This window comes from Tinamus guttatus, unplaced genomic scaffold (assembly GCF_059628265.1).
Source record: "Tinamus guttatus ecotype Peru unplaced genomic scaffold, ASM5962826v1 Tinamus_guttatus_pri_ptg000524l, whole genome shotgun sequence".
Lineage (NCBI taxonomy): Eukaryota > Metazoa > Chordata > Aves > Tinamiformes > Tinamidae > Tinamus > Tinamus guttatus.
The window spans coordinates 621252-634277 of record NW_028289058.1 but is presented as its reverse complement, the minus strand read 5'-3'; the positions used below and the strand labels follow the sequence as shown (position 1 = coordinate 634277).

The following is a 13026-nucleotide window of genomic DNA, read 5'->3' as shown; positions in this document are numbered from 1 at the left end:
CCTTGCCCTTAGTCTTTGTATTAGTCCTGTGTCTGTACATACAGCATACCAGCACTCCAGCTAGTAAATCTCCAGCTTCCAAGACTTTTTAAAGATGCATCAGTCAATGATTGTCAGGTATATACTGGAAAGATTATATGTATATGTAAAATACTCCATGCTACCTATATAAAACAACACATATATATATATCAGAAAATATCTCACAGCTATATCAATATGAATCTTAAGCAATGGTAGTTCAGTAAGGCACCAAACCTTGCTTTAATTTATTTGCTAAATGAACATTTTTTTGAATGTGACATATATTCTATGTTTAATGTCAAACTTCCATAGAGCTGGAGCTAGGAAACATGTCACATAACTGGGCCAATTTAGAAGACAACCAGTCAGTATCCAAAAACACTGACAGCATCTGACAGCTGCATGTTTTTATATCTTCCAGACCCATTTGTATTGTTACACTGCTGAATTCAATATACAATAACGGAGTTTGTGGTCATACAAATCATTGACGAATTCATCACTGGCACTAGAAAACTGCCAGGATATAAACATACTTATGAGAGACACTGAGTCCACTGTCAGCAGGAGCAACTTTTAAGACAAATAGTTAACAGAAAGGCCTGAAATCTCTGAAAAAAATGCAATAATAACCTCCATTTAGAGGCACATTTGAGCCTCAATTGGCTCAATTCCTCATTTCAAGCATGGTTCACGTTCCCAAAGTGTACAGTACTTGGTACGGCGTCTCTGTTCCTTGAGGTGACACTGCCAGTGCCAACACTGCCCAGCCTGTTGAGGATGATGAAGATATGGATGGACCCTTGGCCAGGCCTGACTCTTTGGATCATGCAGAAAAGCACTCAAACAGGAGGGGAAGGTGCTTGCAGCCTAAACGGCTGGCATTCCTCAATAGTATTCCCATTAAAAGCTCCTCATGTCAAGCACTCTTTGCCTTCTCCGTCACACCCGTCTTCACTGTAACAAACAGCTACACTTAGAGGATATTCCTTAGAGGATATTCCCTTCCAGATTGATTGCCCTCCACTTAAACAACTTTGCAATCACGCTTAACTCCCTGCATTACAATTAGGCCCAGTGACTTCGGGACAATTACTCCCACATACAGACAATTAAGTAGGCATCTAAACCCTGGCGAGGCTTCCATTTGTTTCTGTCAAATTACACTAAAATACTCATAGCGAAGAACCACGCTCACATTGTGTTATACTTCTTACTTTGTCAAGGGCCGCCTTTTCCAATTCATCTTTTGCAACTGCTAGTTTTTGCTCCAGATCTGTTAGCTGTTGTGCCTGCGGGAATAAACAAGAAAAACACGATAAAATCTACAGCACAAGTTTTCTTTTTTCCCCCATTATTTTTCATGCAGTGCCTGTGAGAGAGGAAAGGATTTAAATTTTACAAATAACAAATATGAATTGGGTCAGAATTCCTTGCTTAAAAAACAGTCTCAGGGGATACTTTTTTTTTCCTGAGAAAATGTATATTGCCATGTGGGAACTAGGCTCAAATCCCTTCCACTTAAGTGAATGCAAATTTACTTTTTAAGTTCAATGCCAGCAAGAAAAATATTTTATTTTATCTTTCCTTTGTCATTTTTAACACTATTTGGTAGTTTTAAGTATAGAAATGTTAATGTTCAGATAGCTAAAGAAATAGGAATATACCCAAATATTTGTGCAGGCATACTGTTCCTAAAAGGCTACGGGTGGTAAATAAGGAGTTAACTCCAGATTTGTTTCTCCACCTTCTTCCTATCCACAATACCAGCTAATGATGCAATGACAGAGCAAGAACACATTCGGGGAAATTTGGAATTGAAGTCAGGGGCAGGCAACTAGTCTGAACCAGACACAGAAGGACCCCTTGCTTTTTATATTTCATCAAATTGTTTTCTTTCACATTCCTTCAGGAGGAGATCTGGCTTCTCCCCAGATAAAGGCAATATATTGAGTGCAAGGGTTTTTTTGAGAAAATACCCTGTGAAATACCCTGTACTAAAATAAACAAAATCACCTGTACTCATTGGGAAGTATGTTAGACAAAATACCCATATTTAAAATCTTCTGGAGATAGACGTAAAAAAGAAAAAAAGACTAATCTGACCCCAAGCAGATGCAGAGAAATGCAAAATAACATGGGATATTTTGTAGCTAACAACTGACACCAAAGGGTATTTCTGCCTCTATGTCAAAAAAAAGCCAACATCTGGGTGCTTTTGGTAGAATGATTTTGAATTTTCAAGAACTTACAAATATCGTAGCTGTAAAATGCAGATGGGAGAGATGTTCACATTTCTCTGTCAAGGTCACACTACCAGCACCAGAGAAGCACCAAGGGCTTCCTTCATTTACCCTAAACAAAATTTTGAAGTATTTCACCAGAAAAAAAGGCTAAGTAACAGTTTCACCCTGAAGAATTCAGCGATGAACACACTTATTTCTTCAAGTTTTCTTAAAAAAAGAAAGAAACAACATCAAAAAAAAAGGAATTCTATTTTGTAGCTTTTTATGAAACTTTTAAAGCCTTGTGGGTTCAACATCAACTATGGCAGCTTTTTTAATGATAAAGAACTTGGTACATGTCTATATATCTTTTAGCTTTTTATAATTATATTTTCTAACTGGGACAACTTTTTAATTGAAAACCACATAACCATAAGCTGGGACAACTGCTGAATTATCCAGTTAAAACGGATTTATCCTGTGGTTATTCTGCAGGCGTTATGTGCATCTCAGAAAAGCACAAACAATTTCTGCTCGTGAATTGTCCTACTTACTGCAGCACAAGATGTTAAATGTAATTGAGAAGAACACTTCTTTTGGCAGCCATACCATTTAATCAGATGTGCAGCTAAAAACAGATATTCATCAACATCTGAATTATATTTTAAGCAGTCAGAAGGAAAAAAAAAAAAAAAAGCACAGTTAACATAATTTCCTCCCAAATCTCACAGATTGTACATTTTCTTGATGCTTATGGCTGTTGCAGTAGCTTCAGCTCTCATTAGCAACCATTATGGATGCACACTAAAAAGGAAATTAAGGCCTTTGTGTTTATTAGCAGAAACTTCACTTTCCCTCTACAAATGACATCTTTTCCCTACCCTCATGTCCTTCCTTCACATACAAAAATTGTGTTGATTAAAGCAGAATCGGAGCTCATGAGCGTTTTACTAGAGAACTGAAGCTTTGCCAAAAGGAAAAAGGGCTGTTTTCCTGCAGAAGCTCAGCATGGCATTGAAACTTTTTTATCAAAATGAACGCAATCCGAAGCAAAACGGTCCTGCTTTTCCTATTCAAATTATCAAAACCACATGCAAGCCATCGTAGACTAGTAGAGATTAAGCTGACAGCACAGAAAACCTTAACAAAATATAACAAATAAAAATATAATTAAGAGGAGGTTCAATTTGCTGATTCCTCCTCATTCAATGTGACATTTTGGCTACAGGAAATTGTTAGAGGACATTTCTGTCTATGAAGTCTTGGAGAGTTATTCTCTCAAAGCACTATCCTTCTGAGTGGATATATATATATATAAAGTGTGCAATAACCTGTAAGGTTCTTCTGCCGGATCCTACTTAGCTGTTATTCAGTTAAAGTGCTGAAGTCAGCCTGTAGCTTATAAAGCTCCTTATCTCTAATAAATAGAGTCACTGGTGTAATATCTCTGTGAAAAATCTCATCTGATGCTTTGCATTACACTCGTTCTTTAATGGCTATTTTATGTTAGTATTTTTCCTTCTTTTCATAAGCAGCTGGGCTATGTTTCCAAGGGGAGGTCACAGAAGATCCCAGCTTTGCAGCAACATATTAAATGAATAAACGGGCTGTGGGCTAGAGATGCTGGGTGAGAATGAGACAAGCTGATGGATTCGCCCAGAGACACTGTGACACTTGTGCTCAGGCTCCTCTCATCTCCCCCTTTAAACATGCAGCTGAAGATATCTACATTTAGCATTACAGGGGAATATACAAGCCACAACAAAATAAGAGCCTTTTTTTCATATTAAATAAATATATAAAGAATGTTTAAGGAAAACAGCATAGCTTTCCTGGAATGCATTTTTTTAAGAAGCAAAAAAAAAGGTTTTATGGTTCTTTAAACATAACGAGGAATCCTCTAAAATGTGTTAGAACTGACTCATTATTCAAGTGTGGAAAACCAGTTGCATTCTGAAGCTAACAGAAATATTCATACAAAAGGGTGGAAGTCATGGGTAAAGTGAATGTGTATGTGTGAAATGACTGGAATTGGGCCAAACCTCACCACTAACCATACACAAGGAGTTAGCAGAACCATGCTGAAAAACACAAAACTTCTGACTTTTTATGTAAGTGTGGGCATACAAAGCACATCTGTAAAATGTTAGGAAAGATTTAGAATTACTTAATCTATTTTTTTAACTGTCATTAAATTTCAGTGGTTAACATACAGCTAACGCTCCTAAGTTAGGCCTTTTTACTTGTAATCATTTCATCTTTGTAGGGAATGCAGAACAATACGGTCTGCATTACAGAAATAGGTATTTTGCAAGAGAAAAATACTCCAGGAAATAGGTTTACTGCGGCTTGTAATTAACTCTTCCTAATAAGGAGTAAAACACATATGGTGGCATCAATTTTACATTGGGGGAAGAATGATATAAATATTTACTACATGCAGTCAGTATGATCCGAAAACAATGTCACATCATTTTGCCTTTCTTAGAGTCTATTTATCATTTCCAGGGCATGCTTTAAAATGAATTTCACACATCCCAATAATGAATTGATTGGTGTAGCACTATGTGGTTGAAAGAACTTGGAAAATGGCTTTGAATATATATGGCAGACTTCTAGGCACAGGTTCAGCAAAGCCTTCAGACAGATTTTATGTTGTCTTCTCCGAGATCAGTTTAGGCACTTCACAGACAGGGACACTTCCTTGAAATGTGCTCTGGCTGTGTTTCATTCAAGAAAACATTATTTTTAATCTGCCTTCTCTTTTGAATGTGGCTAGGGAAATGGGTGCAGAAAGACAAAATACTGAACTACTTTGCTGATGATTTTGCACTACTACTTATAGGTATTATAACCATTATTCAGAGTTTGTAGACACCTACCTGTGATCATGCATGGAACAAATGTAGCTGTAAAATTGAAGAGCTTGACTGAAAACTGGTTATTAATTATGCTTTACTTTTCTGTCAACTGCTTAAGGTTTCTGTGCAGGTTAAGGGACTGAACACTGGACCAGGACACAGGAACTTGAATCCCAATTGCAGAAGAGATACCAGCAACCTCTCAGCTGTGGGTATCTCATTTAACCCAGAAGAGTGTTAACTGACATTAGTTACGCTTGCATGACATTATACCACCGTATATGCTCCATAAGTAATCTATTAGGTCATAAAACATTCAGAACGTATCAGAAAGGTATATAATACAAGATAATAAACTTCTGTTTTATTTATTACTACTTGATAGGTATTCCATTGCCATGACAGATCAGAAATTAATGGCTTTACTCAGGAAAAAGACAGACAAATCAACCCTGCCAAGATATTTCTGATTACACATGAAGGACACATCAAAATAGTGAATCAAGAATTCAATCACACACACAACTGCACACAGTCAAGAACTGTATCAACCATTTGCCTAAGTAATAAACTGGGCTTCTCAATACCTCAGACTTCACATCAGATGTAACAATTTATTAACACCTTCCATCTGAAGTCCTCAAATTATTTTCAGTTATATTGCTTTATGATTTCCCTAAACATTTTCCCTATTTTGCAGACTAAGTGAATTTAGAGCTGTATTCACCCTACCTAATTTGGGCTTGACACTTGAGCGGACAGTCCTACCATCCCTATATAATAAAGATCTCTACCTACTACTCTACCAAAGAAGCTAAACGCAAAATTCTTGTGGCCAAATAGATACATTTGCTTTAGAACAGGTTGAAATTCCTTGTTTCCAGCTGAATTGCCAAAGATGAAAGATGGAGTCTATGCTGCAACGATCTATATTCCCTTAGACAAGACCCTCTTCTAATCACATTCACACTACCAGCATCACATCTGATATAACACAACCCATTTCTAATCACATTCACACTACCAGCATCACATCTGATATAACACAACTTAATTCCCTCCCCTTCTGCACCAGTTTCTGATTTTTACCTCCATAACTTAGCTACAAAATCATCATTCTTGAGGAATGATCCTCTGAACAAGCTTCTGAACTAGGAATCAAAAAAAGGAGGATTTTACTTCAGGTCTATCAGTAACTTGTTGTATCACCTTTGCCAATTTATTCACTCCTTCATCCTTCCTTTTTCTGTTTTTCAGGGCAGGAATGCTTTCTTGTTAAGCATGACTCCATGACCTTGCATAACTCAGACCCCTTTTGGGGACTGCTGCAAGCTAGAGTTATGACAGCAATAGCATAAGTATCTTCAGCTAAGTAACACAAACCTTCACGCCAAGGCAGGTTGAGGAAACACCATCTTTTCCTTTGTGCAAATTCTCAGTAACATCTATATTGATTTTGGAGAGAGATTTGTTGGTTTTGCTAATAAGGGCTAGTATTAAAATTTAATTTGATGTATCAAATACCTATCTCTTATCTCTAAACCTATTCCCTTGGTTTGGGCCTTATAATGAGGCCCCAAAAAATCCAGATTCCAGAAAAAAACCTGGAATCAACATCTCCATTGAACAGACTCACACTGTGTATTTTAAACTGTCTGTACTAGTCCATCTCTCCAGTACTTGACATATAGTAAAGAGAAAGTAGTGAGAGTTTGGCATTTCCAAAAAGTAATTTGGACCTCATACTGAGATTAATTTATTTTAAAAGAACCCCTAGTTCTAGTTGCTTTGAAGCCAACTATGTACCTACAGCCTTTACGCAGGGCCCAAAAGCACTACTCTGTTAGCAGCCTCAGGCCAGGTGACCCAAGCGTCTCTTCAACAGGGTCTGGATGCCTTTCAGTCTGTACTTTTTTTCCCCCTAGAAACTTCACTTTTAGTAAAGATATTTCAGCATCTAATAGGAATCTGGATGCAGGAATCTAAGCAACATCCTATTGCTCACACTTATTGGAAATATACAACTTTCTGTGCTTACAGTAATTGCCATGGAGAACTGCTAATCAAAGCGGGGGAAAAAAAAAGAGTAAAGAGCTGTAAAATATTCTGTTGTTTAACCAGAATGATGATAAATATTATACAGAATCTATGGAACAGTGCAAAAGATTTTAGTCACTGTCAGGCAACCAGAACATGGCTTTATATGAGCACAGGAGTACAGATGTTCAGAAACCATCTATTTTCCCCTACTTCTGTCTATTTAGAAACAAAGATACATGATAATTTTGTAGGCTTTGGATCTTCTCTTTGCTCCAGAAAGCAATTTAATAAAAAGCACTGTCCCTGTTTGCAAAAAAAAGCCATTGAAATAGATGATATTTCTGAAATCACATTATGTTATCATCTGTCTTTGGTGTTTTGAACTCATTCAGCATGGTGAAAAGGCAATCTTTTCCTTAGAACTACAGTAATAAAGGTAGCTATCACACTTCCAGATTACTTCAATATTACATCAGCTCTCCGGTGTTAGCTGGCGATAGTGAAATAAAACTCACCTTAAAAATCAAATCCTTTTTCCCGTAACGGAGCTCTTTCAGCTGGGCCTGGATCTTTTTTGACTGCAAGAGAGGATAAAAAATAGTTTTTCTTTTTTTTTAAGCTAAAATATTTTACTTTGTCCTTTTAATAATTGGGGTGGGGAAGGGGGTGAAGAAAAAAGCTTAAAATCAGCTTAAGATGCAGAAAAAAAAAGCCAAAATGAATCTCTTGCACTTCCATGGTAGCATGACTAGACCAGTTAATGGTATCTAGTGAAACTTAGACTAGCAATCACCCAAAACATAACCATAAGTGAGTACTATGTGAACATCATTTGGATTATATATTTCAGACATGAGATGTTGCTAATGCTTTCCATGAACGCACAACTTCACTATACAGAGTCTTATTTTATTTATACTTAAGCGCATTGTAGCTGTTGCCATAAGCTATCATGACTTTTATTCAGGCTTTACAAAAGAAAAATTTCCATAGGGTTGCATACGTTCTGCTTTGTAATATCCAAGGATTTCCAGGTGGCTTATCTACATGAGGACCTCCATTGGAAAAGGCATAGTTATGTTGATTTATAGCAGCCTAGGCCCCAAATTAACTTGACTTTTCCTTGAAATACTTTACATTTTCCCTTAAAACCTAATTTCAAGTATTTTTACATTATATCAATATTCACTCTGGAGATGCCTGGCTCTTTCTTGGTGGCCTTTTGGATGCCTCAAGCAGGCATTTATTAGCCAGCAGAGCCAAGTACAATGTCTTAGGATAACATTGATGAGCCTGTTCCAGGCCAGCTAACTATTAAACCAAGTAAATAGTCGTCTTTTTCCCCTTCCTCTTAGTTCTGGCACTGCTGCCAGACCTTCTGAGGAAGTAACTGTCCAAAAGGTCTCCCTGAAGGACAATTGGGGAAAAACATTGGCAACTTTGTGGTTGACTTCTGCAACATCTTTAATTGTTCGAATGGCACTAGGCCCCTGAAAAGCCATGTTTTCGCTAGGAAGATGCATCAAGTCTGAAGTTCTTGAGCTGGAAAACGCATTCGCAGTCTGTTGCCATCAGTTTAGTTAGCGCAGATTTGGGTTCCCTGAAATTCCCTGACAGCAAGACTTGGCATGCTACACTAAATACAAAATAATTCTAGACTTTCTCCTCAGAATTATACACATTTACGCTATAAATATTAAAGTAGATATAATCAGGGAAGAGATCTTCAATTTAATTACCAAACATTCAAGATGTTACGCAGCAAGGAAAAACAAACTTGAAAGAGGGTAGAAATGACAATTTTTAGCATTAAAAAGAGAAGAAAACCTATTTGTATTCAAATATTGTGGCATGTTTGAAAACAACACTGATGATATAGGAAGATAACAGAGATTTAGACAAGCTGACAAAGACATGCATTATTTCTCACTGGTGAGGATTTCTCAGAAACAATTGTTGTAGATCCTCGTTTAGGTCATATAGCTAATATCTTTAGAAATCACTCTATGAATTCCTAAGTTGTGACTTCAAAAATAGTGTCTTTATCAAGGAAAATACATTCAGCCTTTTTTTTTTTTTTTTTTTTTTTTAAAAAAAAACCTAAATCACTCAAATTTGAGTGTTATGTTCATGGTTCATTTTAAGAAGAGAAAACAACTTTTGCAGGAGTTGTATATGCAAAAACTGGTGGCAAAAGGGAGTAAGTCAAATTCATCTGAAGTAATAGCCACTCTTGAAGACTTAAATTGACTGCTCTCATGAGCACAGTTAAGTGAACATATAAGTAGACACATATATACATGTACATATACATATATATATATACACATATATATAAAAGGTTCACTACCACAAACTCTTTGATAGGTGTTTCAGTTAAGAGGAGATGTTTTTCCTATATTTTACAAAATCAGATTCTTCCTTTTCTTCAAATAATGAAATATTCTAAGGATCAGTTATAACAAATCATTCCCATTTCTATAAACTATTTAAAATATGCACTTTGCCTTATCCTAAAAAAAAAAAAAAAAAAAAAAAAAAAAAAAAAAAAAAAGCTTTTCATTTTCTAGACCATGGAAGAAAAAAAATCACTTTATGTATCTTATGGATATACATCTACAAAGCTAGATATGGTTTTCACAAGTTCGTCCCAACTTTAGCATATTTGTCCAAAACTAGCAGTTTTGGCTCATTTTCCAAAATACCTAAGTCACTTCCAGAGCAGTCACAGGAATGCGTTGAGACACAGCAGCTTTATGAACACTCATCGTATAAGCATATGGTATATGATATATGCCAGGACCTCTGTACGAAAGCCATTGCAGCAAGCTTCTTTCTGGGTAGGTTACATTTAAAATAGAGAGGATCACTACTTACCTCTTCTGCGTGGATACCGCAAAGCTTGCTTCCTGACAGGAGTTTGTTTTTCAGGCTTTTGTTCTGGAAGGAGAAAAAAAAATACAGATTTATTACTGAGGGCTATTGAAAAATTAAGGGACATCTTAAATATTTTGTCTTACTGCTTTTATTTTATAGAGGGATAATATCCTCAAGTCGCTAAACAAAGACACAAATAAAAAGGTAAGATAGCAATATCCTGGTGTCGTAGTCGCCTCTCTTACAAATGATCAGCTGGGCTAAAAACAGCAAGGAAAAAAACTTGGCCTTTATGTGGTATCAGCTGCACACTGAACATCATTTTCAGTAAATCATTACAAAAATTATTACAAGTAAATTATTACAATAAAACTCAACAATAGCCTCAAGGATGCTGTTATATTAGTGCATAAAGCATCAACAACTCAACCTTGCTGACCAAACTAATGGGTTCTTTTCATTAAATTGCATAAATTTCAAGAACCACAAGTAACTAAAACATTTCAAAGCCTACAAACTGAAAGCATTTCCCCTACTCAAGATGCTTTTCCATGTAGCAGTTTTAACTATACTTCTTCTCATTTGCAGTGGGTGGGAAGAAAAAAAGCAAAATAAATGATCAGTAAGCTGATAATTCTTTCTGCACTCTTCGCTCATGTTATTCTATAGTTGAGAATCAAGTGTAAAGATTTTGCTGCTGTGTGAACAACTTTGTAAACTGTTTGGAGACTTTTAAATATTAAATAGGTAAATACTCAAGCAATGAACATACTTGTTTATAAATGAGAGCAGGCATTAAAGGTTACAGCTATCAAGGGCATGAAGAGGAACTTGTCAGAGGTAGCCGACAACTTCTTCCTTGCAGTTGGGAGTGGTTTTTTGGTACTTAAATTAGATGGCTCTACAAGTACAGCTTTGCATCCTGATTAATACCCAGGATTTCCATAGCAGTATGCCAGGCATGCTGGTGAAGATGGAGGATGTAGATGTGAGCCTAATTTGATGAGGGTGGCACAAAATGAGGAGTCTAATCACGTCTGTAGCCCATTAGCTTGCTAGAAAGGGGCTGCTCAAAATCACATCAATTAATCAGAGAGAATTGGAGATTACAAATGGTTATGAAGCCAGGACAGAAGTTGTAGGTTAAGTCTTAGATGAGAACTAAAGAAGACATTTCTTATTTTCTGGTCAGACCTCCTTTAAAAAGCAACAATAAATAAGTTAAACTAATTAGACTTTTACACAGTTACAGTTTCAAACATTTCATTTGTCACAAAGTACTTAACTGAAAAAGGTCTTAGATATTTCAAGTTTAACCACCAGTATGTGTTTAGAAAATGAATCAAGTAGCCATGAACATGCCTTCAATAGCCTCTATTAAAATAACATGCACTAATGATTTTAAATAGATACAGCTTTTTAGATTTACAGAAAGGATATCATCACATCCACACAAAACGAGTAGTTAAAAATATTTGGACTGCTTGAAAGAGCTTAAAGCAGAAGCTGCAATAATTTACAAGTAGCTGCAGCACCTTGGGTGTTTGTTCGCGTACCTCTGGACCCTGGAAAGCAAAATAAAACCCTTGTTCCCCTGACTGAAGAGGTACATGTCCTCTTCTATCCTAGGAACAGAAACACCAAAAAAGTCCTGCAACAGGCCAAAATAATTATCAAAATTAAACATCTGAAGAGATACTATCACAAAAGCAGCAAAATCCTATTAATCATCACAAACCAAACACATCACCTCTCCAAAGCTGAAGGCTTGGAGAAACCCATCACCTCCCTAGAAAGGATGGAGAAAGGGGAGAAAAACCTGATGAGATATCCATGACCACCTAAAAGCATCATGACATGTGGAGGCATTAACAGATTTGCCATTTGCTAATGTTTATCTGACATACCATGCATTGTATATACCTGAGGATTAAATTATTTCATTGATGAAAAGAGTACAAATTATCTGGTGTCATTTCTTGAAGCTTGGCTATCACGATCTCTCTCCCCCCAGGTGAGGGCCTTCCCCTCCCATGCGGATGCTTCCTGCTATGGACAAAGCTATACTTGCTCCTAGAAGTGGCATGGGCATCTCAGCTGGGGATTTTCATTATTTGTCACAGGATTAAAACCCCTCTGAGAAGTGTGATAAGGTGCTGCCAGGCATTCGGGGGACAAACTCCACCACGGAGATATCATCGATACAAGACAAGTTAATGTTGGCTGCTGGCCTTGGAAAGCACGAGGCCACGGAGCATGTTCATGCAAAGAAAATCGCTTTCTCTCTCAGAAAACCATTCCCTGCAATCAGCATCAGGCCAGACGTCCTATCCGAGGCCTGACAGCAGTTATTTGTTATATACAAGATAAATTTGCCTCTGCCTCCCCTTAATGAATAGTGGCAAATCAAATCATGCTGAGCCCCTGTTCATCTCTGGAATATTTTTAATAGGCATCCTATTAGAAAAAAAAAATAGCTTTGTATTTCAGGACATGGAATTCATGAGTCTGCTTTAACCCCCGTCCTGGGGCAGGTTAACTGAGGCTCCTACACTTGCCATTTCAGATAAGACCCTAAAAGCTGCAGTTCTATATTTTTTGTCTTAAGGCAATTTCTGCAAGAGAAAGAGCTTGCTCTGATATTCTTGAAGACAGTTGAATTTCTTCCCTCACCTCCCTCCAGGTTTTCAATGGCTGAAGGACTCTGCCTTCTTTTTTCTCTGGAATTTGACATAGTCCTAATTTTCATGACTCTCCTAGTTGCTGTGAGCAGCCAGAACACTGCATAAAAGTGGATGCATCTCAAGTTTCAGAACATTTCTGTAAGAAAAGGAATCTAAATTCTTGCTTTAAGGTTCTTCCACCTCTTCATCAACTTATGCAGATGGCCAAACCAATGCTCTAACATTCGTGCTTTGGATGGTTTAAAAAGAGACGGACAGACAGAAAGAAGCAGTTGTAATAGTTCTCCAGCTTGACTGAAGAGGTTCATAAGCTGC

General features: G+C 37.0%; 1 protein-coding gene across 1 annotated transcript in view; it reads right to left on the bottom strand.

Annotated features, from left to right (window-relative positions):
• Nucleotides 1-13026, bottom strand: part of LUZP2 (leucine zipper protein 2) — a 118869-nt gene that overhangs the window by 27322 nt on the left and 78521 nt on the right. Inside the window, exons 6-8 of the mRNA XM_088533849.1 lie at nucleotides 10028-10090; nucleotides 7666-7728; nucleotides 1242-1316 (exon numbers count right to left, since the gene is read on the bottom strand). Coding sequence (XP_088389975.1) covers nucleotides 1242-1316; nucleotides 7666-7728; nucleotides 10028-10090 — 201 coding nt within the window. The remainder of the gene's footprint in view (nucleotides 1-1241; nucleotides 1317-7665; nucleotides 7729-10027; nucleotides 10091-13026) is intronic.